Genomic DNA, 27,583 nt, shown 5'->3' with positions numbered 1-27,583 from the left:
GAAGCTAGCCTGAGCTACATGAGACCTTGTTGTACCCATGAGCTGGGACATGTGTCCTGGGGCACCTCCGTGGACATTCCCACTAAGGAAGCCTCTGACAGTTGTCAACATGCTGGCCTTTGGCCGTTCATTTCTTAGGGATGGTCAGGGCTCTCTGTACCCCTCTAGTCCAGGATGTCCCAGAAGCTCTTTAGGGGCTACTTTCACCCTCTTTGGACACTTTTTAAGAAATATATACATTATGTATACAGTGTTCTGCCTGCATGTATTCCTCAGGCTAGAATAGGGCACCAGATCTCATTACGGATGTTTGTGAGCCACCGTATGGTTGCTGGGAATTGAACTCAGGACTTCTGGAAGAACAGTCATCTCTCCAGCCCTCTCTGGACACTCTTATGGGGCACGCGCACAGTGCTGAAGGTGCAGTCCACACTACTGAAGAGGAAACACAAGAGCCGAGGCAGAGTAAACAATGATGCCATTTATTTAAAATGTTTACTCCAAGAAATATATATATAAAAAAAAATAAGACAATTAACAGCACTAAACCAGGCACCTTCAACCAAATCACACCATCCTCGCTTGTTCCCTTCCTGCTACCCTCTCATCGGTGACTGGAAGACTTCAGGAGTCCACGGGCGGCCAGAGTGGCTCCTGCCCAGGACTTCTCACTGTCCCTGTTCTAAAGGTGTTTCCCAGTGGAAAAGCTCAGGTGGACATTTTAGCCTAAAGGAAGGGGTTGTGGCTGGACTCAAGGATCTCTCCCCAGAAGGTACTTTCTGCTCAGCCCCCACCCCTGCACTACCCAGGAGTTGACTGCTGGCTATGGTTTGCTCCCTGGAAGATGAGCCCAGCTCAGCTCAACTCAGGGCTATTGCATCCACAGCCCTCTTGGTGACCACACAACTCCAGGACAAAGGAGCAGACACTGAGCAACACTAGCCAGAGAGAGAGCAGGGAAGGCTCGGGCGGCACGTGGAGGCGAGGGGTGGCGTCTGGAGTGACCAGGACAAAGCAGGTTAGTTTTGCGGGAGCACTGCCACTGAAGAAGCTTGTCCCTGGACTGACTATAGCTGGACACGCAATGGGAGACAGTGGGAACTCGGATCCGTTCCCGCCAGGCCATGGCGCTGGCCGAGACAAACACACCTTGCAAAGCCAGAAGCTGCTGTGGAGCACTGGGGCGGGAAGGAAGCAGCGACTAGATCATTTTTGGCATTTTAACATAGAGACAATAACAAGCGTCACAACACCAGAAGCGAAACCATAAATTTGAAGACCAGAATTAACTTTCTCATCCACCCAGCCTCACACTTCAGTTCTCCCCGACTCCCCCAGAGCACCACGGAACTAAACCTAGTTAAAGCAGCCGACACAACCCAGACCCTCTGGGAACCAGGGGCCCCAGCCCGAGCTGCCACCACACTCGGGATCCAGGAAAGGCACCTTGGAACTCAGCCGCAAAGTCAATACCAGGACGGGCTCGGGAAGAGGGCACTTGTGGGGATGTGGGTGGCAGTCACAGCATCTGCGCTGACACGCGGGGCAGGGGATTTCATCAGAAATCCCAACTATTTGGTACCAGAGCCAAGCAAATGCAAGCGCCAAAGAGCACTGGGGCCAGCAGAAGAATGGCTAAGTCTCAAAACAAGGTGCCATCCCAGGCAGAGGGGACAGCAGGAGCCGACAGGTCAGAGGACTGAACACACACTTGACTGCTGGCTGATCTCTAACTGGGAAGCACAGTCTGGGCTCCACAGGGAGCCATAAGCCAGGCCCTTCAACAACACAAAGGGTCCCTACCTTGCCCACCCCCATATCCCATGGTCCCCAATTCTCATTTGGACTCGAGAGCTAAAGTAGATATAAATGGCTAAACACAGAGACCCCAGTTCCCCCACCAGGGGGGAAATGGCTGGTTCTACAAATGCTTCAGCCAAAAGGCAGTGGGCCTTGCAGACAGCAAGCCAGCAAACAGCTATTGGGTGGAGGTGAGGGGCAGGAGGGCCCACAAGCTAGTGACCAGGTCTCCCAAAGCAGGCAGGCGGGAGCTGGGTGGAGACCGAGCACTGGGGATTTCTTGGCCTAGAGGCTGCTGGTTCCTGGAAGGGCCGTTTCTATCTGGGAAAGTGGCGATTCCTCTCCCACGTGGCACCCACTCGGATCACAATGCTAATTATGGCTGGAATGGTAGGGCTAGACAAGGATACTCAGGAGGGGAAAAAAGAAATACAACTTATATATATATATAAAGCCTAAATTGCTCTGAGTTCCTGCCTGTCTCGTAGAACGGCAAGCTGGCTATGAGCAGATGTTTTAATCAAACATTGAGGGAAAACACTTTGGAAAGCATACAGAAAAAGGTAGTTAACGTTGAACTGTTTGGAAACGGAACCGCAGAGAGGCTGACCCAATGCATCGTCGGTCAACTTTTGCTTCCTAAATTCCTTGTCTGACTTCTGGTCCCAGTGCACGTGTAAATGACAGCTGCCACGAGGGGAGTGCCACCCTGCCTCAGAGGGTACGTGGGGTGTACTCGGGCAGCCGCTTGAGCTTCTCTTTCTCAGCCTCGCTCTCGTCTCGTGCTATCACCAAGGAGTGTGAATAGCCCATGGCCACCTGCGAGAACAAGCCAATGTCAGCAACACAAGCACCCTACACATCCCAGGTGTCGAATGCTCATGCGCTGGATTCACTGGCTCAGTGGGGGTCAGAAACTGGGCTGGGCCCTTGGAAAGCAAATTAAACCCCTCTCGCCTTGCTAAATGTCCAGTGTCACAGGCCCAGATGGAAAGTCTTGAAGCCCAGCGGGCAGGGACCGGGGGCAGCTCCACACTGCACTTGCTTTCCGGATCACAGGTCAAAATGTATTTGCTGAGGACTAGTTTTCCCGACCCTGGCCTAGTGGCAAGGATCCCAGTTTGGGGGCGGGGGGGCTAGGGAGTGATGACCATCGAACCAGGAACTTGCCAGGGACCTAGATCAGCACCCCTCGGTCCTTCTCTTGCTGCAGGCTGTACCCTTCAAACACACAGCCACAGGACAAGAAAGCTAGTCAAGGGGTGTTACACAGCTTAGCAGGCTGTGAGCAGGCTGTGAACAGCTGTGACACCGCAAGCCCCACTCACCTGTTCTGAGAAGATGCCATCCAGGGTCTTCACCTCCTGAGCTGCAGTGGAAGATTTGGGCTTGTGGTCCCCATATCCCTGCAAAGACAAAAACACAGACCATGGGAAGGTCTAACCAAAGGAAAATGTGTGTCTCCAGGCATCACTCACGGAGCTGGGAGATGAAGACACTGTGATTATGGGACAAAATGTGCAGAGTGGCAACATCAGACACCAGAGGTTAAGAGAAAGTGGCCAAGGGCTGTTGGAGCGCACCGGACCAAGGGTGGCTCGCCCTGAGGCTTATCCTGCACCCTGGTCTCATCTTCCCAAATTTGAGGAATGGCCCCTGAAGCAGCATCACCTCCCTGCCCCTCAGGCTGTTACTAAGACACAAAGTTGTGTTTAGAAGAAATTAAAAATTTTTTTTCAAAATTTTGTGTTTGGGTATTTTGCCTGCATGTATGTGTGTTCCAGCTGTGTGCCAGGTAACTGCAGAGGCCAGAGGAGGGCATCAGATCCCCTAAAACTAGTTATAGACAATGGTGAGCCACCGTGTGTGTGCGTGCTGGGAATCGAACCCTCATCCTCTGCAAGAGAAGGCAGTACTTATCCCATGAGCCATCTCTCTAGCCCCAGAAGATTAAGTGTTTTTTGACAGAGGGTCTTAATTTGCAGCTTAGACTATCCAGTAAGTCACTAGACCACTGACACTACTCCACCATGCAGTTCAGGCTGTCAAAGACCATTTCTGATGGGCCCCAAAAGCTGTAACAGCCACGTATAGTGGCAAAAACCTTCAATCCCAGCACTTGGGAGGCAGAGGCAGGCACATCTCCGAGTGAGGCCAGCCTGGTCTACATAGCGAATTCCAAGACAGCCAGAGCTACATGGTGAGTTATTGTCTTAAAAAAAAACTCCAAACGGGCTGGAGAGATGGCTCAGTGGTTAAGAGCATTGCCTGCCCTTCCAAAGGTCCTGAGTTCAATTCCCGGCTCACAACCATCTGTAATGAGGTCTAGTGCCCTCTTCTGGCCTGCAGGCATGCATGCAGACAGATTATTGTATAAATAATAAATAAAATTAAAAAAAAAAACAATTCCAAACAGAAGCTGGACATTGAAGGCACACATCATTAATCCCAACACTCACAAGACAGAGGCAGGCAGATCTCTGAGAGTTTCAGGCTAGCTTGGCCTACAGAGTGAATAAGACAGCCAGGGCTACACAGAGAAACTGTTTTGAAAACAAACAAAAACACACCGTCCATCCTTCTCTGAAAACACAAAAAACGGAGGAAGGTCCTCAGTCTCAGGAGGGATCCCTTGGGTCTGGGAACCCTGAGGAGTGGCTAGTGGCCCTCAGACACCAGTGATTGCTTGAGGGACAAGGACAGCCCTGCCTCTCTGACTCTACCAATGAGAAAAGTCTGGAAGCCACAGGAGTCAGGACGGTACATGCAGCTCATACACTGCTTTCTGTGAGCGTGGACGAGGGGTCCCAATAGTAGGACAACGTCACTGTAGCCCCACAGGTCTGACACCTCCCACTGTCCTGTTCTACTGCATGGATGACAAGCAGCCTCACCACCAGCCAGGACAGCTTTAGAACTTAGAAACCAAATGAAACCCTCCTCGTGCCCATTTCCAGGTCTCTCTCGGCTAGTCCAGCTCTTCCTAGACCCCAGGGAGGGCTCACCAGTTCCCCGAAGGTTGGCGACGGACCCCAACTGATGGTGCTCTCATCGGCTGCCACAATGATGCTGCTCTTCCTGCAAACAGACAGAAGCTGTCACTACCCACCCGAGGCGAGGACATCTTGCAGGCCACCTGTCCCTCTGACTTGTGTCAAGGACACCTCTTAACACACCCACCACCTCCATACCGCAAACTCAGTAAGGAGTAAGAGGCTCCTCCTGGCCAGGGATGGTCCGCATTCATTAGCGGATCAATACCAGAGCCAGGGCCTCATTGCCCATCTGTCCTGGGCCTTTCAGAGGGAGAGTCCTTTGGGAGAAACACTAAGGTGGGGTGGAGGCCACATAAGGACAAAGTGACAGTCCATCCTCAAGAGAAAGTTAACAAGAGGGACACTAGGGCAGGGGTGGAGGACAGACAGACAGAGGGACCAGGGAGCAACAGCTCAGAGCCAAGCTAACCCACATACACACACCCAGATTTACCACCTATAAGCACTGGGTAATTCAGCAGGTACCCTCAATGCGAACATCAAATTAAAAGTCGCTTCCCTACCCACTTGCTGTGTTAAGAAAGTAAAACCCTATAGTTTCCAAATTCAGGAAAAACTGCCTTATAAAACTTTCAGAATTACTTTCCATGAAAGAAGGAGCCAACTATCCTAGCCACCAGGCCCTCACTATCCCCTCTCCCAAATTTTGGGGATTTGGTATTTCCTATCGCCAGCCAAGAAAACCCCAAGTCAGCACTCACAGAAGCCTTCCCAAGGACACAGGCACACAGGGCACCTAACAGTCACAGGAAGAAACAGACACCACGCACCCTTGGCACAGTCACTTACCCACACGCGAGGCTCCGGATCCGCCAGCCACAAAGGTCCTGCACTGCTTTCGGGTACATAGTAGACTCACGGGATGTATTGGTGGCCCCCCAGAAAAACAGGCCACCTAGAAGAAGCAAAGCACATTAGTGTCACAAGGAAGCATCTCAGGACACCAAGGTGATAAACCCGCTTAAATGGACATTGCAGAGATAGAGTCAAGGACAGAATGGCTATGGGCCCGCCCTATGGGGGGTATAGCTATCCCAAGAGGGGAAAATCTTGCACATGGGACCTGGGAAGACGGGTGGGGGCAAACAGACACTGACCCACTTCACTGACGGCAAAGGAGCAGGTATAGCCAGCGTAGATCTGGGTCGCACCACGCCCTGGAAAGTCAAACAGCTTCACCAGGCGAGGCACCATCTCATCCTTCTGCTCTGCATGGCCCAGTCGGCCGTAGCCACCAAAACCCCAGGAGAAGACTCGCTTCTGTGAGTCCAGGACCAGCTGCAGGGAGAGGAGACACAGACTGTGACTCGCAGGTCATGGCTTCTGCCCAGAGGACCTGGGATAGCAGCAGATAGCAAAGGAGCAGCCCAGAAACTTCACAGCCTATAAGGCAAGAAGTTAGCTGGCCACATAGACAGCCAGCAGGGCCCAGCACACACTTCCTTTTATAGAGGTATGATTTTCTTTTTTCCTCCCTGAAGCAACACTTGAGCTCCTATTCCAACACTGTCTAAACTAGACACAGGAGGGAAAGGCTGCTACCTACCTGCTCTGCACTTGCCGGCCACAGGTGCAGATGTGCCAGCTGTTTACCATTTGTCTTTTCTGTCTTTGGGGTTTCACAGCTAAGCCCATGAATGTGCAAACTCAGCATGGACAGAGGATGTACAGGTCAGGGCCAGAGCACTTGCCCAGCATGTGCAAAGCCCTAGGCTCCATACCAAGCACTGCAAAACATATAACAAGGGTTGCCCCAAGGTCGAAATTGGCATCCTGGTTCAAGGACTTGCAGGCTCGAGACACATGTGTTCTTCACTGAGCACCACCAAGTCGACAGAGTGGCCCTGGGACTCAACTCTGGGATTCCTTTCTGCTGCCAAAGCAGAACACCCAAACCAGACACACCCACTCTCAGTGAAGAGATCGAGAAGGGTTAACGACAGGTGCACACTGCTCACCCCTCTGGGGGTTTGAGGCCAGCCTGGTCTACAGAGCGAGTCCCAGGCCAGTCAGGGCCACAGAGGGAGACTATCTTAAAAAGAGGATTGGTAAGATGGTCGAGCAGGCAAAAGCACTCGCCATGCAGAGCTGCTGACTGATGTTACTCAGTGTCCTAACTTCCACATACTCCTTCAGTGCCTATGTCCTCACAAAGACGAAGAGCTCAAGGCAGCAAATGCACACAGGCTATCCTCCCAGGGTTATTCTGCTCAGAGGACCTTTAGGGGACACACCCTCAATAGTTAACCATTCATACCCTAGTAGGAACTCATATTCATAGTGACACAGTGTGCGTGCACACGACACACCTGGATGCTCATGTTCAGATGTGTCTGTGGCAATCAGATCATGATGGGAAACACCCAGCCTAATGACATGAAGCTGAGTAAGGCAGACACCCAGGACCGGTCTATACGAGCATGGATGGTTTTGGACAGTGAGAAAAAAAGAAAGCTTACTGTGTGGTTAGCACCACAGGCTACATCTCGAACTACCACATTTGGGACAGGCAAGATCTGCCCATCCTTGGTCTTCTCAATGAAGATGGCCACCCGCCGGGGTACCAGCTCACAGTCATACTCTATCCGCTGTGCCCGGGCGATGAATTTCCCATCTGAGTTGTGTCCTGTGGTAAGCAGAGTCAGCCATCAGCAACAGCAGAATGCATAGGGCATGGAGGTACACTACTACATTTGTACTGTCACAGGCCCAGGTCCACCCTGCCCGCAGCCCAGCCACTTGGTCATGAGCTTGTGGTAACTTAAAATGCATATAATACAACAAGGATACCCTATAATAATTTGGGACAAACCCTACATACACTCTAGGAGGAAAAGGAAAATGTGTTTCCTCCTGTGGCTGAGGTCACAACAGTAGGCAGCTCTCATCGTAAAGCCAATCAATCTACCAAGCACCTGGAGTTGAGAGTTCTGAGGACACCCAGAAGGGAAAGGGTGAGCACGATCGCGCACAAAATTCTCCATTTCTGTCTACAAATGAGTAATTTAAACATACTGCAAAGGACATATAAATCTGAAATTCACAAACCACCTGCAAGAAGTCATGAGGGACTGGGTCGGCATTAGCTTCATTGGTGAAGGGCCTGCTCCAGCCCAGCATCGAATTCCCATGTCTGTGGCCCTAGGACCCAACATTTTCTGGCTTCGTGCATTGGTGATATATCCCAGCACTTAGAGATGGAAGCAGAAAGATCAGGAGGTAAAAGCCATCCTTAGCTACACAGGGGATTTCAAGCCAGCCTGGGCTACATTGAGTCTATTTCAGAAACAAACAGATACGGCATCGTGGCCCACACCTTTAATCCCAGCACTCAGAAGCAAACTGATCTGAGTTTGAAGCCTGTCTAGTCTACATAGCAAATTCTAGGCTAGCCAAAGAAACAGTGAGAATATCTCAAAAAACAAAACAAAAAAACCCAACAACAACAACAAAAAAGTAAATAAATAAAACCACCAAATAAACAGAACAAGTCACCAAGTCACAAGGGGCCAATCTGGGCCCACTAGCCAAGACCCTGGTTGCTTACAGACCAGAATGTTCTCGGTCCCTGCCCCACCTCCCAGAAGTGCTGTGACAATGTGGGCTGCATCCACCTGGCAAGGACTGACCCACGGGTGAAGTGCTGTCATGGCAGGACACTGACTGTTCCCAGTAGGCTGTGGTTCTGCTCATCAGACCTTTACAGGCAGGGATGTGTGGGTGCTGCACTAAGAAAACAGCCCTGGACCACAACCTAACTGAGCACATCAGGGTGCTGGGCTTGGCTTAGGTGTTGTCGAGGCCTGCCTTCTGTGTGCAGTTCAGATCACCCTCACACACCACTGCGAGGCCCCAGGCACTGAAAAGCCTAAAGCTACCAGGAACCTCGCCATCTTCCCAACAAGTTCTCTACTACTGACCAGGGCTCCAAGCAGTGTCTGCCCAAGTGTTAACTACACCCAGACTGTCCCAGAGGGCAGCAGGCAGACCCTGCCACTGTTTTTCTTCCACCTCCTTAAAGACATTGCAATCAGCACCTGGCTGCTGTCACAGTGCAGGCAACACTTCCTCCAGGAAGGTGGGGTGGGGGCGGCTACCTTCTCCTCTGGGAGGAATTCATTTTATTTATTTATTTATTTATTATGTATACAATATTCTGTCTGTGTGTATGTCTGCAGGCCAGAAGAGGGCACTAGACCTCATTCCAGATGGTTGTGAGCCACCATGTGGTTGCCGGGAATTGAACTCAGGACCTTTGGAAGAGCAGGCAATGCTCTTAACCACTGAGCCATCTCTCCAGCCCCCATCTGGGAGGAATTCAATGTCTTTCCCTGGTCAGCCATCCCTGGTCACCCAGTCACTGCACAGAACCCCTTCTGAAATCACATTTGGATTCTAAAGGCAATGTCTACCCCGAGACAGGAGCAGAGTTGGGAGACTGGGCTGTGTTTAGCTTTGAGATGGCTTTCACTACGCAGCCCTGGCTGGAACCCAGGTAAACCAAGCCACCCTCAAAGCTGCTGCAATCCTCCCGCGCTGCTCTCAGCTGCTAGGATCACAGGTGTGCTGGCACAGCTGGCTCTGAGCAGGAACACGCTTCACAGTGAACTGCTGAGTTCAGAATGAGAGGCTCTGCACACCAGGTGAAGCAAGGTTTCTAGCTGCACACAGTGCCTAACTGTCCCTTCCAGAACCATTCCATGACCACCACCCTTATTGCAAAGATCAAGCTGCTGAAGGCAAACAAGCTGGTTTCATGAAGATGCTTGTCTAAAGGTGGCAGGCAAGCTGCACACGTAGCAGGAAGCACAGAAACACACTTCCTGTGTTGGGCCTGGGGATGGCAGGAGGCCCGCCTGTGGCTATGGAAACCGTTTATCCAACAAGCCCTGAGAACTCCCTGGCAACCAGCACGGATGTGCGTAAGGGGCTGGTCGAACTTCTTCTTCACTTCTGACTCGAGGTATATTTAGTTTCCCAGAGTCACTGTTCCCTGTAGTCTACGGCCAGTGCAATGCTCTGCTGCTATTTATACTCTCCCATCTGCGCACTTCTAATGACGCTGGGACCCAGCAACCCAGATCCGGGGCTGCTGCAGGCTGTTCAGACACCAGCAGGGGGCGCCCACACCTCACCTCCTGCTCAGGACTGGAGAAGGCACCAAAAGAGCTGCCTCGGGACTCAGAGAAAGGAAAATGGAGACCTTGCAAAATTCGGGTGGTAAGCTTTGCCGGCTCTGAGGACAGTTTGCTGACCTCCTCTCGTCTGCTCTGTGCCTGTATAATGTCCACTGCGGTGAGGGATGAGCTGCAGACATGTCAGGTGCTTATTCAGTCAAGATTCTCAGAACCTCACCCTTATGTAATTCTCTCACTAACAAAGGCTGAGAGTGGCTAGGCTTTTGTCCTTCTTTCTGTCTGAGATTTTCATACTAATGGATTTCCAAACCAAAACAAAAGCTTTGCCAGACTCAATCCTGATGTTTTCACTGAGGTAGAGCATCTTGACCCCTGTAACCTGTGAGTTAACAGCAAGCTGGCCCGCGGAGCATGAGATGCACTTAGCAGGAGCAGCTACTGTCTGGATCAATTACCCACACTTGTAACACGTGTGCGCAGCCCCACACTGCCTTCTGGCTCTACGCTTAGTTAGATTACAGAGCTTTTAAGAAATAGACTTCCATACCCAGCTGGCCGTATTCAGGGCACCCAAAGGAATAGAGGTTGCCTTTACAGTCCATCAGCATGCTGAATTCAGCCCCGCAGGCCATCTTGGTAATTGGCTGCCCATTGTACATGATCTGAAAAGAAAAAGCCAACTTTCAGCTCCTTGTTATCTCTTCCTTATTCCACTCTGGTACGAAGCAGAGGGCTTACCACAGGGGTGGATTCTATGGCTCCATGGCTGCCACTTGAACACCTGTTAGCACAAAGCTGACCACCCCCCACCCTCCCAGGACAGCAGAGGCTGAGAACATGGCTTCATACTCTGGAGTCTCCTAGCAGCAATCCCCGCCCCCCCCCAAATCATCTGGCACAAGCACAGGGACCAGGGCTGGAGGCAGCAAAGTCCTGCAGTGACCCCAAAAGCTGACTTCTGGTACTAATACTGCTATAAGCCTCAAACAAGGAAGTAACAAGCAGGGCTTCCGTGTAAGTAAATGATAGGCTGGTCCCACCACACAGGGACAGAAACCTGGCAAAGGCCCTGCCTGACAGAAGGAACAAGCATTTAACCCTTGATGGTGTGGGCGAACATGGCACCCAGGCTCATCCCATCCTTACCCATTCTAACTATCCAATTCCACTCTGTAACTCATAGCTAACAAAACAGGAGTCCTTCATTATCCCTCAAACCCTATAGGCATAGCCATGAGGTTCCCCCCACATGCACCCCTGAGCCATTGGCAGTCGGCACCGTTTTCCAGAGTGGAAGCCCCCTGCAGAACCCCCACTCCATTCTGAGGTCAAAACTTGCATCTGCCGGATGGTAGTGCGTACCTTTAATGGCAGCACTTAGCGGCAGAGGAAGGTTGTGTGGGTTTGAGGTTAGCCTGTTCTACAGAGTGGGTTCCAGGACAGCTGGACCTACACAGAGAAACCTTGGGGGTATGGGGCAAGGGTCACAAACAACAAAACCAGGGTGTCTGCAGGCGAGGAAACCCTTGCCTCCCACGGCAGGGCTGACCTAACATCGCTCCTCTCCATCACATGTTCGCACACCTAAGCTGCCCCGAGTCCACAACCTTGCTAGTACCTGAGCAGGGCTCGGGACAGCATCTGTCTGGTTCCCAAGGCCCAGTTGTCCCATCTTATTCTCTCCAAAGGCAAACACGGAGCCAGTGTCTGGAAGGAGAGAAAAACATGACAGAACAGGATGTAAGGGATCAACACTTTCAAATGGATTTGGATCAGTGTTAGGAAAACAGCTTACCCTGTAGTGATATTTTGTTTGTAATCTAACAAAGTATACCTGATCAGAGTGCAGAGCTACGCCACTAGTAAGCTATAGAGGCCAGATTTTTGTGGAGAAAGAGGCAGATGGAGTTCAAGGCCACAAAAGAGTGATCTAAGAGCCAGAAGTCGTGGCTCACACCTTTAGTCTCAGCACTTGGGAGTCACACACCTTTAATCCCAGCACTAGGGAAGTAGGGACTGGCAGGAAGAAACAGGAGCTCAGATGCAGTCTGAGGATTTGTAGAGATAGGATCGCCCCTTTGGTCTGAGCACTGGTAGACATAACGGCTCTCTAATGGCTGGCTGCTCTGCTTCTCTGATCTTCAGAATTAGCCCCATAGCTGACTCAGTTTTATTAAGAATAACCAGAATTCATGCTACATCATCCACTAATACAGAGTTGTGTGTGTGGCCATCTGTCCCAAGGATGGCAAGGGTATAAAACAGAGCTGAGTCCTGCCACGAACAGGACCTGGTCTGGGCAGCCAGGGGCCACCACAGGGGCTCACAGCCTTCAGGAAGACACCCACCAAACTGGGGCATCACCGCCCTTTTGACACTGGCCCAGACTCATACAACAACTTCACCTACTCCAGAGAAAACATCTTTGTAGCCTTTGCCTCAGCTTGAGCAAAGAGAGCCACCTTCTTACCTGTCAGCGCCAGGGTGTGGTTGCGCCCACATGCTGCCAGCACGATTGCCTCGTGACTGAGTGCCTCAATGAGTCTAGGGGCTTCAACCCTCTTGGTATCACCATGGCCCAGCTGCCCCTTTTCATTCCGACCTGTGAGGAAATCATAGCTGGCTAGGTCAGCAATGCGAGGACAAGCTAAGGCAGCACCCACTCCATGCCCCAAAACAAACCTTCAGCAAATCCCCGAGAGCAGGGTGAGCCTGGCTACTCTCCCCAGTGAAAAGGCGCCCCCCTGAAAATATCCCAACAGGAAGTAGACAGCTATGGGACCATCCTTCTTGGGGAATATTATTAATACATCTTTGGAAAAAGATGTATGACTTTTGTTTATGCTGAATTTGTTAACTCTGTGACGCTGTTACTGTGCCTGTCTAAAACACCTGACGGTCTAATAGAGATGAACGGCCGGCCAAAAGCAAGGCAGGAGGTAGGGCCGGCAAGCAGAAAGTATAACTGGAAAGAGAAGAAGGAGCAACTGGAGAACAAGGAGAAGACATCAGGGGCCAGCCACCCAGCAAGCCACAGAGGAAGAAAAAAGCCCAGAGGCAAAAGGCAATTAAGATAATGTAAGAAAAGCTAGCAAGAAACAAGCCAAGCTAAAGCCGGGCATTCATAAGTAATAAGCCTCTGTGTGCGTGATTTATTTTAGGAGCTGGGTAGCAGACCCCCTCAAAAAGCCAAAAGAGAAAAACATCACAGAACACAATCCCAATGGCCCCCAGTCCCTGTTACCCCAGGAAATGCTTGGTGTGGCCTGGATGCTCCACAGGCATCAAGCTTTAGGAACCCCGTTCCCACTTGCCTTGCCACGGCAGCCGGGCACCCTCCTCCTCATAGAGGGTCTGATTCCTACTGTTGATCTTCATTTCTTATGTCCATCCCCACCCTGTTATAAGATCCAAGCCCTGAGGCTGGAGAGATGGTTCAGTGGTTAAGAACACTGGCTGCTCTTCCAAAGGACAGGAAAGAGTTCAATTCCCAGCACCCACAGGGCAGCGTCCAACTATCTGCAACTCCAGCTCCAAGGGATCTGACACCCTCATGTCATACAGACATGCATGAAGGCAAAGTCCCAATGTACACTAAATAAATCTTTAACAACAAAAAAGCCCAAGCCCCGAGTACCCTCATGACAAGGGTCACCTTCATCAGGTCAGCTGTGCTGTACCCAAGGGCGTGTGAAGACAAGCAGGGGACCAATCCCTGTGGAGGCTTTAGGGATGCACAGCTCCTCAGGGAGCCCTGGTTCAGCTGAGGACCGGCAACGGGTGGGTTCCAGAGACAGCTGGAAGCCCTGAAATCCCACCCAGGTTCTAACACAGATCCAAAACAAAACCGAGTAACCCCAGGACCATCTCTCAGAGATGCACTCGGCAGAAGGCCACGGGCAGGATGGGGTTCCCACTAATCTTCCCCAGTGGTGAGCGTCCCCTTCTGGTTAGTTCAGTCACGAGACAGGTGAGCGAGCTGAGGGAGCCACAGCAGACCGCAGGAGGCAGGCAGACAGGGGACCAGCCTCCCTCATAGGGGGACCCCTCCCAGCAGATGGACATCAATTAAAGGGCTAGTTTCAGGGTCCCGCGCTGGGCAAGCGCTAACTTCAAGAGGAGCCTGCCACACCTAAGTCCAGTGGCAGGCAGGCTGGATGTCACTCAGAGGCCTGGCACAGAGTAGCAGCCTCTCCTTCCTGCTTGGGATGCCTCTGGCGCCCTTCCCCTCCCAAGTGTCTCACAGTGGTCTCATGATGTCCTGCAGATCTCTACAACCCTGCTGCTGTTCTAGGGAGCTCCCCCCATTCTTGCTTTGGAGGAAGCACTCCTGGCACAGAGTCTGCCCTGAGGTGCAATCGAGAACCCGAGTAGTGGTGAGACCAGCATGGAGATCAAAGAGTACTGCTGAAGCCGGGGAGCTGACCTAAAAGGCCTTGGCAGGTACTGAGGACGCAGCAGCAGGGGATGCGGGAGGGGCCCTACACCAACCCAGAGAAAACAAAAATTGGGGCAGATGCTGGTGTGCCACCCAGAGCCTGGGAGGATAAATTTGGGCCACACACACTTGTTAGATTTTTTTTCAACAGAATTATAAAATTAGCAAAGTGCAGAGAAGACGGCAGATGTTAATATATTTGGACTCTGGTACAGCAGCTCATGAAATCACCAAAAAATGGCTCAAACAGACCAAAATAAAAACGTCATACGGACTAGAAGCCAGCCAAAGGCTAGAAACAAACGAGAGAAGCCAACTCCCCCAGCTGCACGAGCCCTGTGGCTTGGATGACGCGAGCCTTGTGCAATACCTCCTTCTGGCCCACCTGGAAAAAATGATAGCTGGGAGCCACAACACAGCCTGGCAGGAGGGAGGCAAGAGAAATGTGGGCAAAGGCCCTAAATCAGACCTGAGGCCAAGAGCCCCAAGGGCTCAGCCACAGGGGCCTTGTAACAAGATGTGGCAGCTACAAAAGCTGGGGGCGGCATTTGGACTGTGGGGACACAGGCCTCGTGTCCCATGGTGCCACAAGCAGGACAAGGGCCGAGTGCAGGGACAATAGGCCAGAACAGATGGCTGGTCAGAAAGAGCATACTTGTCTCAAGTTCAGAAAAACATTCTTCAAGAAGGATTCAAAGAACAGGAAGTAATGAGATGGCCCAGCAGATAAGAGGAACTGGCTGCACAAGCCTGGAGACTTGGGTTCAATTCCCAGAACTCACAGAAATGTGGAAGACAAGAACTGACTCCCAAGTTGTCCTCGGCTCTCCACATGTGCAAACATGCAGATGTGCACGCGCACACACACACACACACACACACACACACACACACACACACGCACGCACGCACGCACACACGGGGGGTGGGGGGCAAGCAGCCATGGATCCAGACAAAGACAGAACCTCTTCCAGGTGACTCTAAGTCACACTTGACAGTGTGTGTATAGCCCACACCCAATACTTTACTTACCCCAGCTCCACAGCTTCCCTTCTGTGGTGATGAGGAGGCTGTGGGCAGCACATGAACCCGAAACCACGGTCCGCACCCGGACTCCTGACAGGCACCCATACCTATGGGGCCCCCACAAATTCTGACCAAGGTTGCGATAAGCAGCTGCAAAGGGAAGAACACAAATTAAACCCCTGCAGAGCACAACTGGACAGGTGAGGACACCCCAACATTATCACCAGGGGTCGGAAAAACCAAGCCTGCCTGGGGTCACTGGCCGGTCACCTCTCCAGTGATGGCACCAACACCTCTCCTCTGACCCACAGCTGCTGGGTCCCAACCCTACTACAGGGCAGGGTGGCCTTCTTGCACCCTACCTGGAGTGACACACGCTCATTACTGGGTGCTTTCATCTACCCTCCTACCTGCACCTCAGCCTTCCCACAGCCAAAAGGCAGGTCGTTCTCAGCAGGGTTTGGTGTCCCCATCACCCTTCAGACTTTCCAGAAAACCCACATCTGACTTTGCACTGCACCCCTTATTTAACCTGTACCCCACTCCAAGCATCCCGCCTATAACTGCTTCTGTGACAGGGAGCAGGGACCAGGCCACAGACCTGCCCTTGCCACTCCTACTTCCCAAGGCAGGGGTGTGACTTTCCTTTACCTCCAGGACAATGGTGGCTATCTTGAGAAACTAGCCACAGTTCAGGTGACTCAGACATGGACTGGCTAGCAAGTAAAGGCCTTTCACTGGTCACCCATGAACTGCAACAGTACCAGGCTCTAGAGGGGGTCAGAGTGCAGTAGAGAATGGCCAGGCTCTTAACTAGCTGGCTCCCCAGCATCCCACCAATGCCTCTTTCCCTGAAGAGGGTGCCATCAGCCGCCACAAGAACATCAGGCCATCTTCCCGTTCCAGGGACTCCCACCCCCCATTTCGGTCGAGAGAAGCCTAAGTCAAAGTCAGCTGGCAGTGGTCTCAGCTTCAGAGCCAGGCTGGTAGGCATTTATCCCTCGGTTTCCAGACCCCCAGGACCTGGTCCTTACCACAGGCTATAGCAAAGACCACGATGCTGCCACACAAACCAGGCCACATTAAAGGTAGGGAGTTGCAAAGATCCAAGAGACAGGGTAGGTAGGCATGTGTTCCTCCTCTATCTACTGGCTGGTGAGAAGCAAACCTTGCCTAACAGCTCTAGGCAAAGTTACAGACAGCCCAGACATACCTAAATGACTTCAGAGACAGCAAAGCCAGGAAGAGCAAGTGAAGACGGGGGCAGGAGGCTCCCTGGGATGGGTAGGTTGGCAAGACTCCCAAGACTAGCCCAGGGTGCTCTGGACTTGTGGCACACAGAGGGCATGGGAGGGAGAGTCAGATAAAGGTACCCCTACCATATCTACAGGGCAACAGACACACTGGCGAGCAGGAACCCTGTGTGCCCTAGCTGCAATGGCCACTCCGTTCACTCATGAGGACTGGTAGGTGCCCAAGGCTATGCTGCAGGTCAGCTCCATCCACACCATGCAGGACACCCTATCATCTTCCTGAGGCAGGATGATGGCAAAGGCTCTGGGTTTGGGCGCTAGGGTGTGCCGGTGTTCAAATATTTGTTCACGGACAAAGCAATGCTGGGAAGCACTTTGGGCATGTTTCCAAATGAAATCAAGAGCCATCAAATGTGGCGCTGTGCCAGCCAGCCCTCTTCTGAGAGGCCCTTCAGGAAGGGACCCATCTATAGGCAGCAGGACACAGGAAGACGGCAGGACTGCACCCATTCTCTCTCCACAGCTTACTAGTTCCACTGAGGTGTTCTAACAAGCCAGTGAGTAGCCTGGACATCTGTCTGGGGCCTCATGTCTCCCCGAACAGGGCCAGCCTCTTTCTTGTAATGAAAGGCAATCTCAAGGACTCAAGGGACCATGCCTGTTTGAGGACTCCATTGCCGAATGATCTGAGTGTTTTAAACACAGGACTGTGAAGGGACAAGCCTGAGACCAGGGTCAGCTCAAACGCAGCCCCCTCACCTCAGCAGAGCGGCTTTGTGGCCTTAAGCCATTTGCTTGGCTTCTCTGAACAAGCCCACAAACACGGAGAATACCTACCTGGTGGGCAGGTACTAGCATTCCTCTGGCCCCCTGGGTTATAAGAAGCAGTCAGTCATCTTTCAGACAGTTTCTCATACCTTGCTGCTTAGGCACTTCCTTCCGTCCAATCAAGTCCCAGTTTGTTGCCCCAAAAATCAAAAGCTGCCCTTTGCATTTAGACCCTTCGAGTTTCTAGAGAGAGAGAGAGAGAAGGCCAAGAATTAGCTTGTTAGACTGCTTGCGGCTGGCACTCACAGCTGTCCTAGGAAATAGAAGACACAAGGTCTCTCTCTACAGCCTCAGCCGTGTGGGTTGCAAATGTGCACGCAGCACTGCACCTGGCTTGAAAAGAATCTTGGCTGGTGCTTTCATACTGGCACAGATCCCGTCCAATAAGCCCCTCATCTATGTGCTCCAAGGTAGGCAACCCCAAGCCCATCCCCAGAAGTCTCGAGATTGAGCTCAACACTAATGCTGAACCAAAGGAGAGCTCTGCTCTCCCCCTTCAGGAGCCACAGCCCGAGAGGCCAGTTACATATCCCACACTCTAAGCATCATGGTGTCTGACAGCCTTTACACTTCAAGCCCCGCATGTCTTCCGCATGGTCACCATGCCATTAGTCCCGTGTTTTTAACAGGAAAGGTGGAGGAATGACAGCTGGGTATCTTCATCTGGGAGATGGAAAGGGTAAAGACAAGGCTCAGCTTTGGTGGGGCCGCAGGGTCTGATGCAGAGGGGCCTTTCATGGATCATTCAATGCTGTCCACAGTGGGGACAGGACCAGTGGTTAAAGGGGGACTTTGTCACTGGGACGTCCAGACAAGAGCATGACTCCTCGCCCCCTCCACATGTAGAGATGGAATTTTGCTTTGCAGTTCTGATTGCCTCTCAATCTCAGTAGTCCTCCTGCCTCAGCCTCCCGGCACCAGAGTACAGGTACGCGGCACTGCACCTGTCCAGCCATCTGGAAACCCACAGCTGGGCTACTGAGCCCCACCGCCCAGAGTTCACACTTTAAGGCCACTACACAATTATGGGCTGTGCCCATAAAATCATTAGTACTCTCTCTTTGCCTTCAGGTCGAATACATTATTCTTTCCTTTGGAAATTACTTGTAGGCTGCTGAGCTGGCTCCGCGAGATAAAAGAATTCATCGTGCAAGCCCGATGAACTGAGTTCAAATCCTCAGGAGCCATGGCCTCTGTGTGCTCATACACACACACACACACACAATAAATAAAATGGATGTCTTTGAGGAAAATGCACTTTTGCTTTGCTTGAGACAAAGGCTCACTATGTAGCCCAGGCTGGCCTTCATTTATATAATCCTCCTGCATTAGCCTTCCAAATGCTGGGATTATACCCAATTTCCAAACACACTTTGCGGGGGCAGAGAAATGGCTCAATAATTAAGAGCATTTACTGCTCTTATAGAGGACTTGGACATGCCCACAAACACAGTTTTGTGTTCCTAGTACCCAGATCAGGTAGAGAGTGGCTCAGAACTCTGTAATTCCAGTTCCAGGGGATCTGACACCCTTTGACTTGAGGGCATCTGTGCACACATGGTGTAAACAGGCACACACACACACACAAACAGAAATAAAAATTAGTACAGAAAGAAAAAGAGAAAAAGAATTCTTTGTAAAGTATATTGTAAGCTCAGTGGAAAATGTCTAGCCTGGGAAAATCCTTGGACTCCATCCCCATTACAATAAGCAAATACAAAATAAATAAAAGCAATTAAATAAATAATAATAAAATAAATAAAAGCAATTAAATAAATAAAATAATAATAATAAAATAAATAAAAGCAATTAAACAAAGTCGGTTGTTAGGCTCAATCTATGTACCTACCCCTATACTCCTCCATCCTTAAGAAAGAGACCCTTGTGGAGGCCTGGAGCAAACCAGATCTGAGCAGCAGCTGCAGCCCCCAAACCTCCAAGCCCACAGTGGCCCCAGATCAGCTGTCCTGGACAACACCCTCCACGGTCTCCATTTTATTGGGGGGGAGGGGGGTGAATCTGAAGTCCTAGGCATTCCCAGTATTATGGTCCAGGAGGCAGATGGCAGGGACCAAGCTTCAAGACTGACTCTCCGCTGCAGGCCCAGGCCTCACAGGACTGGAGTGGCCTCCCTGTTCAATTATTCAGGAGTGTGGAGTGTGGGGCAGCCTTGCAGCAGCAGACTCAAGTTACCGATGGGAGCCTACTTTCCCTTACTCTCTCCTTTGTTGAACGGCAGGTGTGGCTGGAAGTCTACCAGCCTTGGCCCATAGCACCGGGCCCTCTGTAAGGCCATCACTTACTGCGTATGCGCGACCACTCTTCAGTTCAGGACTTTGAAGGGACCCAGCAATAGATGGGCAAGGTCTCAAACCCAGCAGGACTCCAGGCCAGACAGCACCGCACTAGCAGCTCAGCACTCGGAGAGGTAATCACACAGCAAAGCTTCTTGATGCTGCGGACACCACGAGTTGAGCTCTACCAGTCCAAAGGGCTGGCGGCCAGTGTCTGCCTACTGCTACCCCTGGGGTTCCTGAAGCTTTCATGCCAGCTAGTACGTACAGGAAAGCCCTGTCTGTGGGCAACCTTGCCTGAATGCCCATTAAAAACACGACCTTTTACACTGGCTCCAGTTTCACATCATGGCCCGTGTTCTCACAGAAGATGAGTGATCGCATTCACTGCCAATACCTACACAACTCTTTACTAGTAACCCAACAGTTCATCTCTACAGCCTACGTCTTCCCTCCTTCTTAGGGAATAAGAACTTTAATTAGCTATTATAATGCCTTTTCAAGCAAAGCCCCCAGCAAAAAAAGCAAAAAAAAAAAACAAAACAACAACAACAACAACAACAAAAACCCTCAACCACAGAACTGCAACAACCTATCCCATAAGCCTGTTGGCCCTATCCAGGGGACCAGGGTGAGCAAATGGATTTGGGAGGGCTTGGGGGCTCAGTGGAAGATTGTGTGCTTAGCCCTGGACTCAGTCCCAAGCACTGGAGGGAAGGAGACAGGGAGGGAAAGACAGGAAGAAAGAACAAGCCCATGGTTTCCCTGCTCTGCAAAGGGTAGCCCAGCCTACACTACCTGAAGGCATGCAGGCAAACAAAGGCCAAGAGTCCAGAATGGGGGAACTCCATCTCACCTAGCTACCTACCTCCCCATGACTGGTCACAAGACTGACCTGGGCCCAGATGAGTGGCTAAGACAGAAAATGCACTGAGTATCTTTAATCAACAAACTGGGAGTACTTGGCCACAGCAGTTTCTGAATTGTTGCCCAAGTACACTTCGCAAGGCTGAGAGTCAACCTCTTCACATGGCCATTCAGGAGACTGATGCCCTGGGACGAGGATCACAGAGCTGGTAACAGTCCCCGAGGGCTTCCAACCCTCCCACTTCAGCTATGTTCACTATGAATGGACAATGTGTCTCAGGGGTCCATGAAGCCTTAGCAACCCATTAAAAAACCCACAGACCAGGCGGTAGTGACACACTCCTTTAATCCCACCACTTGGGAGGCAGAGGCAGGTGGATCTCCAGGCTTAAAGCTAGCCTGGTCTACAGATCGAGTTCCAGGACAGTCAGGGCTACTATATAGAGAAACCCTGCCTCAAAAAACAAAACAGCAAAACAACCAAACAACCACTCAGAGCAGGACCACCTGTGCCACTCACCAGTTTCTGAGGATTCAAGCAAGACTACTGGGAACGATGAATCAGCCTCTTCCTTGAAAGACAAAATACACATCCTACAATGCTACCTGTGAGCCTCCAATCCGTGACTAACATGGGACAAGACCAAGTCGCTAACTTAGGACAAGACTGAAGTTTTCTACAAACTGACAAGTCTCCTGTCTTTCCTAGCACACGCCCCTCAACAATGCAAGCATGTGGCTCATCTTCCCAAGCCCAACACACCTGCAAGCTCAGGATAAGGGAAGGCTCACAGACACTGGCAGAGGAGCCTCCTTCCAGCAACCCACAGGGGAGAGGCTGGTGTCTGTTCAGTGAAGTAACTTCTGAAAGATCAAGAAACTTAAGCCTACCACAGAGAACAGTCCCTGATCTGCCTAGCAGAGAAAGACCATGATGGCCCTTCGGGCCAGAGACACTGGGCAGTCTGCTGGCCTAGGCCTGTGGGAAAGAATGCAAGGCTGTGCTCTTGACCTTGAGAAACCCAAGAAACTTGCCAGATGCAACAGTGTATCTCTTCTGAATCCTCACAGGCCCCTGCCTTCACCCATCCTCTATGGCCCTGTACTTACTCACCAGTGTGAGGATCCTCAAGAGGCCCTGCTTTAAGGTGGCAGACACAGCTTCTAAGTTCCTGTTTCTATACATATACGGGAAGTTAGCTGTACACAGAAAACAACAAGCACAAACTGCAGGGGGCTGCTTCCCTCAGAGATGGCGTGTCCCAGAAGGACACAAAGTGCCAACTGCAATCCGGGGTTGGAGGAGGACGAGACAGGTCTCCGAGTCCCTGCTACACGCCGTTCTTCCACTCCTCATGCAATCCACTCCCACGCCGTGGGTTAAGATATCCTTCCAGACTATAAACTTGCTGCTCTTGCAGTGGACTAGAGCAGTACAGCTGCTAGCTCAGACACAGATAATCCAATTCTATGTGACTTCCCCAAGCTCGCGAAAAACCCCACAAACAGAGGCAGGACCCCATCATGCCTCCCCCCCCCCCCGGTTTTTCGAGATAGGCCTAACTTCTTAATCCTGTCCAAACTCTCTGAACGGGGGAGTAGGAGACCAATTGGTGAGTTCCTCTTTTAATAGGCAGGCTGAGACCATGGCGCTATCTGGTTGCTTCACGCAGGGTTCCCCTGCATGCCTAGCCAGGCCCTTCCTTCCACTTCACTGTGAAGGCTGTTTGTGAAGTACATTCACGGGCGCGATCTGCGATGGTTAAGGGCTCTCTACGATCCCGTCTAGTGTGCCTGGATGGCTGTGAGGCGTCCAGGTCCCTTTAACCCTTGTCACCTCTCCAGAGCACCCTCCGAAGCAAGGGTGACTCTCTCCGAGGCTCAAGCCCCATCTCTTTCTTAGGGTTAACATGAGAATGTGGTTTCTTGCCGGGAAGGAGAGCAGAAGTGTACCAAAGAAAACTAGCACACAAAGTTCTAGGAGGGACGCTGCGGACCCTGGGCCCGGCTCGTACCGGTCCTGGCGGGGCTTTTCCCCGCAAGCAGCAAGTTAGATGGCCGAGACCAGAGCGCCAGGCGGGCCGACCCCACCGGCCCCACGCCGCGGCCACCCGAGGCAAACAAAGCCCAGCGCCGCTCTGCGGGGGGTCGCGGGTGGGAGGAGGCGAGCCCCCGGGCGGGGAGGGCCTCGGAGGAGCATGCGCGCTCACACCCGCGCGGGCCCCCACCATGCCCCGCGCGCACCGGCCGGCCGACCGCGCCGAGTACCCTGGGAGCATGCGCGCCGCGCGCCAGGCCCCGCCCCCCCGGGGCGCCCGAGCCGCAGCGGCGGGAACCTCAAAGCCCCGGCGCGAGCCGGCAGCTCCCGGCGGGTTGCCCCCCCCCCCGGGAGGAAAAGACGCGGAGAAGGGGGGAGTAGAGCGAGGGGGGAGGACGCACCCGCGGCAGAGCGACAGCCCCCGCGTGGCCACGCACGCCCCGCTCCCTCGGCCCGGGACCAGCTCCCCCGAGTTCCCCGCGCGGCGTGGGGGGAGGGGCGGGGCGTGACCCCGCGGCGCCCCTCCCCCCCAACCGCCAACCGCCCGCGCCCCCGCCCCACTCACGACGCGCTCCTTCGTGTGCTCGGGCTCAGTGATAACCGCGGCCGCGCCGCCCGCTTTGCCCGCCGCCGCCGGCCTGGCCGCGCGCTTGCCGCCGCCGGGGGCCCCGTCCAGCTCCGGGCCGTCCTCGTCGCCGCTGCTGCCGCCGCCGCTGCTACTGCTGCAGCGCTCGGGCCGCTCGCGCTTCCTGCCCGCGGGGCCGCCGCGCCTCCGAGGCCCCGCGCGCGCCGTGCCGTTGCCCGAACTCGGCTCCTCCCAGGCCGCCCCCTTCTTCCTGGGCATGGTCGCGGGCTGCGGAGACACGGGAGCACAATGCACACGGGCTGGCGGCGGGGGAGGGGAGCGCGGCGCGGCGTGGGCCGCCCCACCTGCTGCTCCCTCGCCCCTCCCCACGCCGCGCGCCACGCGGGGACCCCCCGTCGCCCCAGCCCGGCCCCAAGCACCTGCGAGCACGCGCGGAAAGAGGAACTTTCGTGGGCCCCCTGCCCGGCCCCCGCTGCCCCGCACTCGCCCCGTCTGCTTTTTTTTTTTTTTATTGATTTTGAACAATGGGATCTCTGTCTGTCTCCGATTAAACCACGTGGATCCGCCTTCCTTCCCCTTCTTATTCATTCCGTTCCCCAACCCCCCTTCCCCAGCGTTGTTTTTTTTTTTTAAACCTTTCTCGTTGGGGTGGGGGGGGAGGAAGGAAAAAAAGGAAAAAAAAAAACTTTCCCAGACCCTGCAAACTGGTCCCTGACGGTTTCCAGCCCCTACCTGGTTGGAGTGATGAGAAAAGGGAGGGGGAGCGATTGAAAAGACGGGTCGACGGCTTCTTCTCTCCCCGGCCGGGACGAGGGCTCCAGCCCACTCACCAGATACACTTAAAATGTAAATACGAGCTTCCAGAACAAATGCTACAACACAAAACAGAAACACATGTGCGGCCGGGCGGCAAGCGAGCGCGCGCGCGGCGGGCGGCGAGGGGCCCCGGGCGCGCGCGCCCCCTACTGGCCGGAGGACCCCGACGGCCGGGCCACCCACAGGAGCCTGCGTCCCGGGCACCCGGCGCCACGCCGCCAGCCCCGTTGGGCCTGCCGCTGTGCGCTCCGCACGCCCTTCCACGCAGCGCGGCCTGCGCGTCACAGGCGTCTATGGGGCTCCAGAGAGTGTCAGATTCTCTTGTTTTTTCCTCTGAGCGTCTAGACAGGTCACCTGAGGACACTCGCTGGAAAATAGTTGCTTTGCTCACGCAGCAGCCAACGAGGGACGTGCCCTAATTGAGTGATTGGAATGAAAGATGAATACAATTTGAATAACTTTCTCCTGTGCAGGCTAGATTTTATTTGCCGTGGACGTGTCCCAGGATGCAGCCGGGTGCTGTAACATGGTCAAGTTACATAAAGGTTTGATATACTAAGAAACTAGTCATTAGCGGAGGGTGGGGGCAAGGCATAGGTGGACTTGAAACTTCTGGTGAAAAGTTTTTCTTTTTCTGTTACCATATTTACTGCGCCCCCAGGACAAGCAAGACAAGATGCAAGGGAGCTAGATGCTGAAAGTACAGACGAAGAGAACAAGATCTCTGCCCTTTTGGAAGGCGGAGTAAGGAGAAAGCTTAAGAAATAATTGAAAGCGTGGTACTTACCCCATTCCAGGATTAGGGAAGGCGTTTCCTGGGCAAGCTGGGTTGAGCAATTTAAAGAATCCGACCTTCCAGGAAAAGCATTTTCCCAGCCCCATAGAATAGTGCAGGGTTCCCCGGAAGGGAAGTGGCCAGAGGTGCTGGGGTGAATGAGATTAAAGTGGCAAGGCTGAGAAGTCGACAGGCGCCAGCTCGTAGAACCGGGCAAGCAACGTGCAGGATTGTCGACTGGACAAAGATCGACTTGGCTGGTGCCAGGGGGAGGCTTGCATCTCAGTGTCACTTTCTCTTCTACCAAAGGTTTCTTCCGTTTTCTTTAGGGTTTTGTTTTGTCTCAGGCAGACCAGGATGGCTGAACCCACCTTGTAGCCCAAGCCGGCATTGAACTTGATCCTCTCTCCTCCCCCTTTCAAGTGCCCGAGTTGACTACTGTGAAAGTTTCTTTTTTTTTCTTTTTTTTTTCTTTTGGCAACTTTTTTGGTTGACTAGAGAGTTCTAGGGTCTTTGCGGTTCATTCTTTTATTATATCGAGAAGCATGGGGTGGGGGTTCACTCTGAAAGCAGACAGAGACTCCAAGAGAACCAAACCTAAGTTATTTGATAAAGTCACAAGTCTGTGTGCCCCGAGAGCCGGAAGCACTTATGTAAAACAGCTCCGAAGATGAGCATCAACTGGTACATTTTGGAGATATACAGGTCAATACCACATAGGAGCACCGTTTGAAAGCCTCTTAATAGGCCAGGCATTCGAAAAGATTGAAGAGATTAAACCTTGAGGCTTTGATATAAAACATTAGAACCAACCAGAAAAGAATTTTGTCTTAAGTGTGCAGTCAGATCCCGGTTTCAGGAAACGGCAAGCCCGAGCTTGTCGGGGGAGGTGGCTGGTTGGGCGTTTATCTTCCCGACAACACCCTGTGTGGCCAATTAGAAACGCTGAGGGCGCCTTTAAAAGGCTTTCAGGCAGCGAATGTCTCTTTCTTTCTCCGGCCCCATTATACTGCTTTCTGTCGGCGTAAAAGGCACATGCGTCAGAACCGCTGATGCAACCCGACGCTAATATCACGTTGCATCATCTGACCCAAGGTGTGGTGCTTCCAAAACTGGTTTTTCCTGAGGCCGCGCTGGAGAAGCTGCGCAGTTGGGGGATAACACCCACAAACTGGCCCACCTCGGGGAGTGATAAAAGTGTTTTCTGCCGCTACATGCCTCAGTTCTCCACTATTTCAGACCCAGGGAAAGCCCGAGTGACTCCTGGCTGAGATGGGGTGCAGGCGCATACGCTCAGCTCATCAGCGAGGCACGTCGGCAGCTCAGCTTATGTAACCAGTGTGACAAAGTGAGGTGCACCTACAGGGCAAGCTGGGAGTGCTCCTTCCAACTCCCACTTAAGCTTGGGAATTTTACTTCATTTTAGTTGAGCAACTGCTCAGGGACAGAAGAAAGGGGTGAAGATGAGAAGGGAGAGGAGGCACTGAGACTTCTGGGCCCTTCTCTCTGGGCACAGGTGACTGGTCTCCGTTTGTACATGCAAATATGGGTGATCTTGCTGTTAGCCTTTTCTGCTACTCCTTAATAAAGGTTGGACTCAGCGACTGCCAGAGTCCTTCCCAGAGGGGCGATTCCATCCAGCTGGACTACAGGAATCTCCCCTTAGTCCAAAGAGTCTCTGGTCCCATTTATATAAAAATGAAGCCAGCTACTGCTGGTGGAGATGGTTTTGTTTTTAGACCAGGTCTCCTGTACTCCAGGCTGGCCTTGAGCTAAAAATGTAGCCAAGAATACCTTCAACTTTTGATTCACCCGCCTCACTTCTGGAGTGTTGAGATTACAGGCATGGACCACCATAGTCCATTTATATGATGCTGGGAATTGAATCGGCTTCATACATGCTGTGCAAACACTCTACCAATCTATGCCCCAGCTCCAGATGGAAGTGAATTCTGATGGTCTGGGTATGTGCATTGGACCACAATAGGATGACATCCAATCTGCCTGTGCTGTTGAACAAGGAAGGAGGGAAACTACTGAACCCTTGAATAGGGGAGGTCCATGATGCAAATGTCCTACAGCATAAACACTGGATTTGTTTGTTTCATTTGGGGTTTTTGTTTTGTTTTGTTTTCCTTTGTTCTTGACACAATGTTTCACCACTTAGCTCCTGCTGGCCTTGAAATGGTATCCTGTGGCCTCACCTCCATCCTGGGCTTGTACCACCATACCCAATTCACACTACACTTGAAGACAAAACGATCCATGACAGAGTTCATGAGCAGTTTTCATTATATTAGCATGGGCTTGATGGTATATAGCTATGTAGTCTCACTTGGGAAACTGAGGCAAGGGAAATCATAAGTTTTAAACTGCTGGGCTGTGGTGGTGTGTGCCTGTGATCCCGGCACTTGAGAGACAGAGACAGGCAGATCTCAGTGAGCTTGAGGCCAGCCTGTTCTAAATTGCGAGTTCCAGGACAGCCAGGACTGTTACACATAGAAACCCTGTCTCAAAACAACAACAACAACAAAAGTTTGAAACTAGCTTGGGCAACATATAGAGACCTCCCATAAAAAGCAAATAGTGGGTGCAGTGGTGGTACTCACCTTTAATTTTAGCATTTGGGAGGCAGAGACAGGCAGATCTCTGTGGGTTCAAGGCCAGC

At 52.4% G+C, this 27,583-nt stretch overlaps 1 protein-coding gene across 3 annotated transcripts; it reads right to left on the bottom strand.

Moving 5' to 3' along the window:
- Positions 1 to 461: 461 nt before the first annotated feature.
- Rcc2 (regulator of chromosome condensation 2) lies at positions 462 to 25,906 on the bottom strand. Of its 3 annotated transcripts, XM_075946879.1 has the most exons (14): positions 24,928 to 25,906; positions 24,057 to 24,196; positions 23,304 to 23,591; positions 17,629 to 17,722; positions 15,465 to 15,608; positions 12,465 to 12,596; positions 11,613 to 11,701; positions 10,542 to 10,656; positions 7,316 to 7,482; positions 5,954 to 6,134; positions 5,646 to 5,751; positions 4,806 to 4,878; positions 3,129 to 3,206; positions 462 to 2,619 (listed from the first exon to the last, which is right to left on the bottom strand). In XM_075946879.1, exons 3-14 carry the CDS (start codon positions 23,580 to 23,582, stop codon positions 2,515 to 2,517), a joined length of 1,563 nt encoding a protein of 520 aa, XP_075802994.1. In that variant the 5' UTR covers positions 23,583 to 23,591; positions 24,057 to 24,196; positions 24,928 to 25,906; the 3' UTR covers positions 462 to 2,514. The 3 variants fall into 3 exon arrangements, with proteins under 3 accessions (XP_075802994.1, XP_075802996.1, XP_075802997.1); XM_075946881.1 differs by lacking the exon at positions 24,928 to 25,906 and having other exon boundaries at positions 24,057 to 24,245; XM_075946882.1 differs by lacking the exons at positions 24,057 to 24,196; positions 24,928 to 25,906 and adding an exon at positions 23,744 to 23,863.
- Between the last annotated feature and the right edge of the window lie 1,677 nt (positions 25,907 to 27,583).

Source organism: Microtus pennsylvanicus, chromosome 13 (genome assembly GCF_037038515.1).
Source record: "Microtus pennsylvanicus isolate mMicPen1 chromosome 13, mMicPen1.hap1, whole genome shotgun sequence".
Classification (NCBI taxonomy): Eukaryota; Metazoa; Chordata; class Mammalia; order Rodentia; family Cricetidae; genus Microtus; species Microtus pennsylvanicus.
This window is presented reverse-complemented; position numbering and strand designations above follow the sequence as displayed.

Bases quoted from the DNA above. Each gene is read 5' to 3' on its own strand.
- Rcc2 (XM_075946879.1), bottom strand. From the start codon at position 23,582: ATGCCCAGGAAGAAGGGGGCGGCCTGGGAGGAGCCGAGTTCGGGCAAC. The intron at 15,609-17,628 runs GTATGAGAAACT...TTCCCTTTGCAG, and splicing joins GGAAGTGCCTAAGCAGCAAG to CTGCTTATCGCAACCTTGGT. The intron at 4,879-5,645 runs GTAAGTGACTGT...GTCTGTTTGCAG, and splicing joins ATCCGGAGCCTCGCGTGTGG to GAAGAGCAGCATCATTGTGG.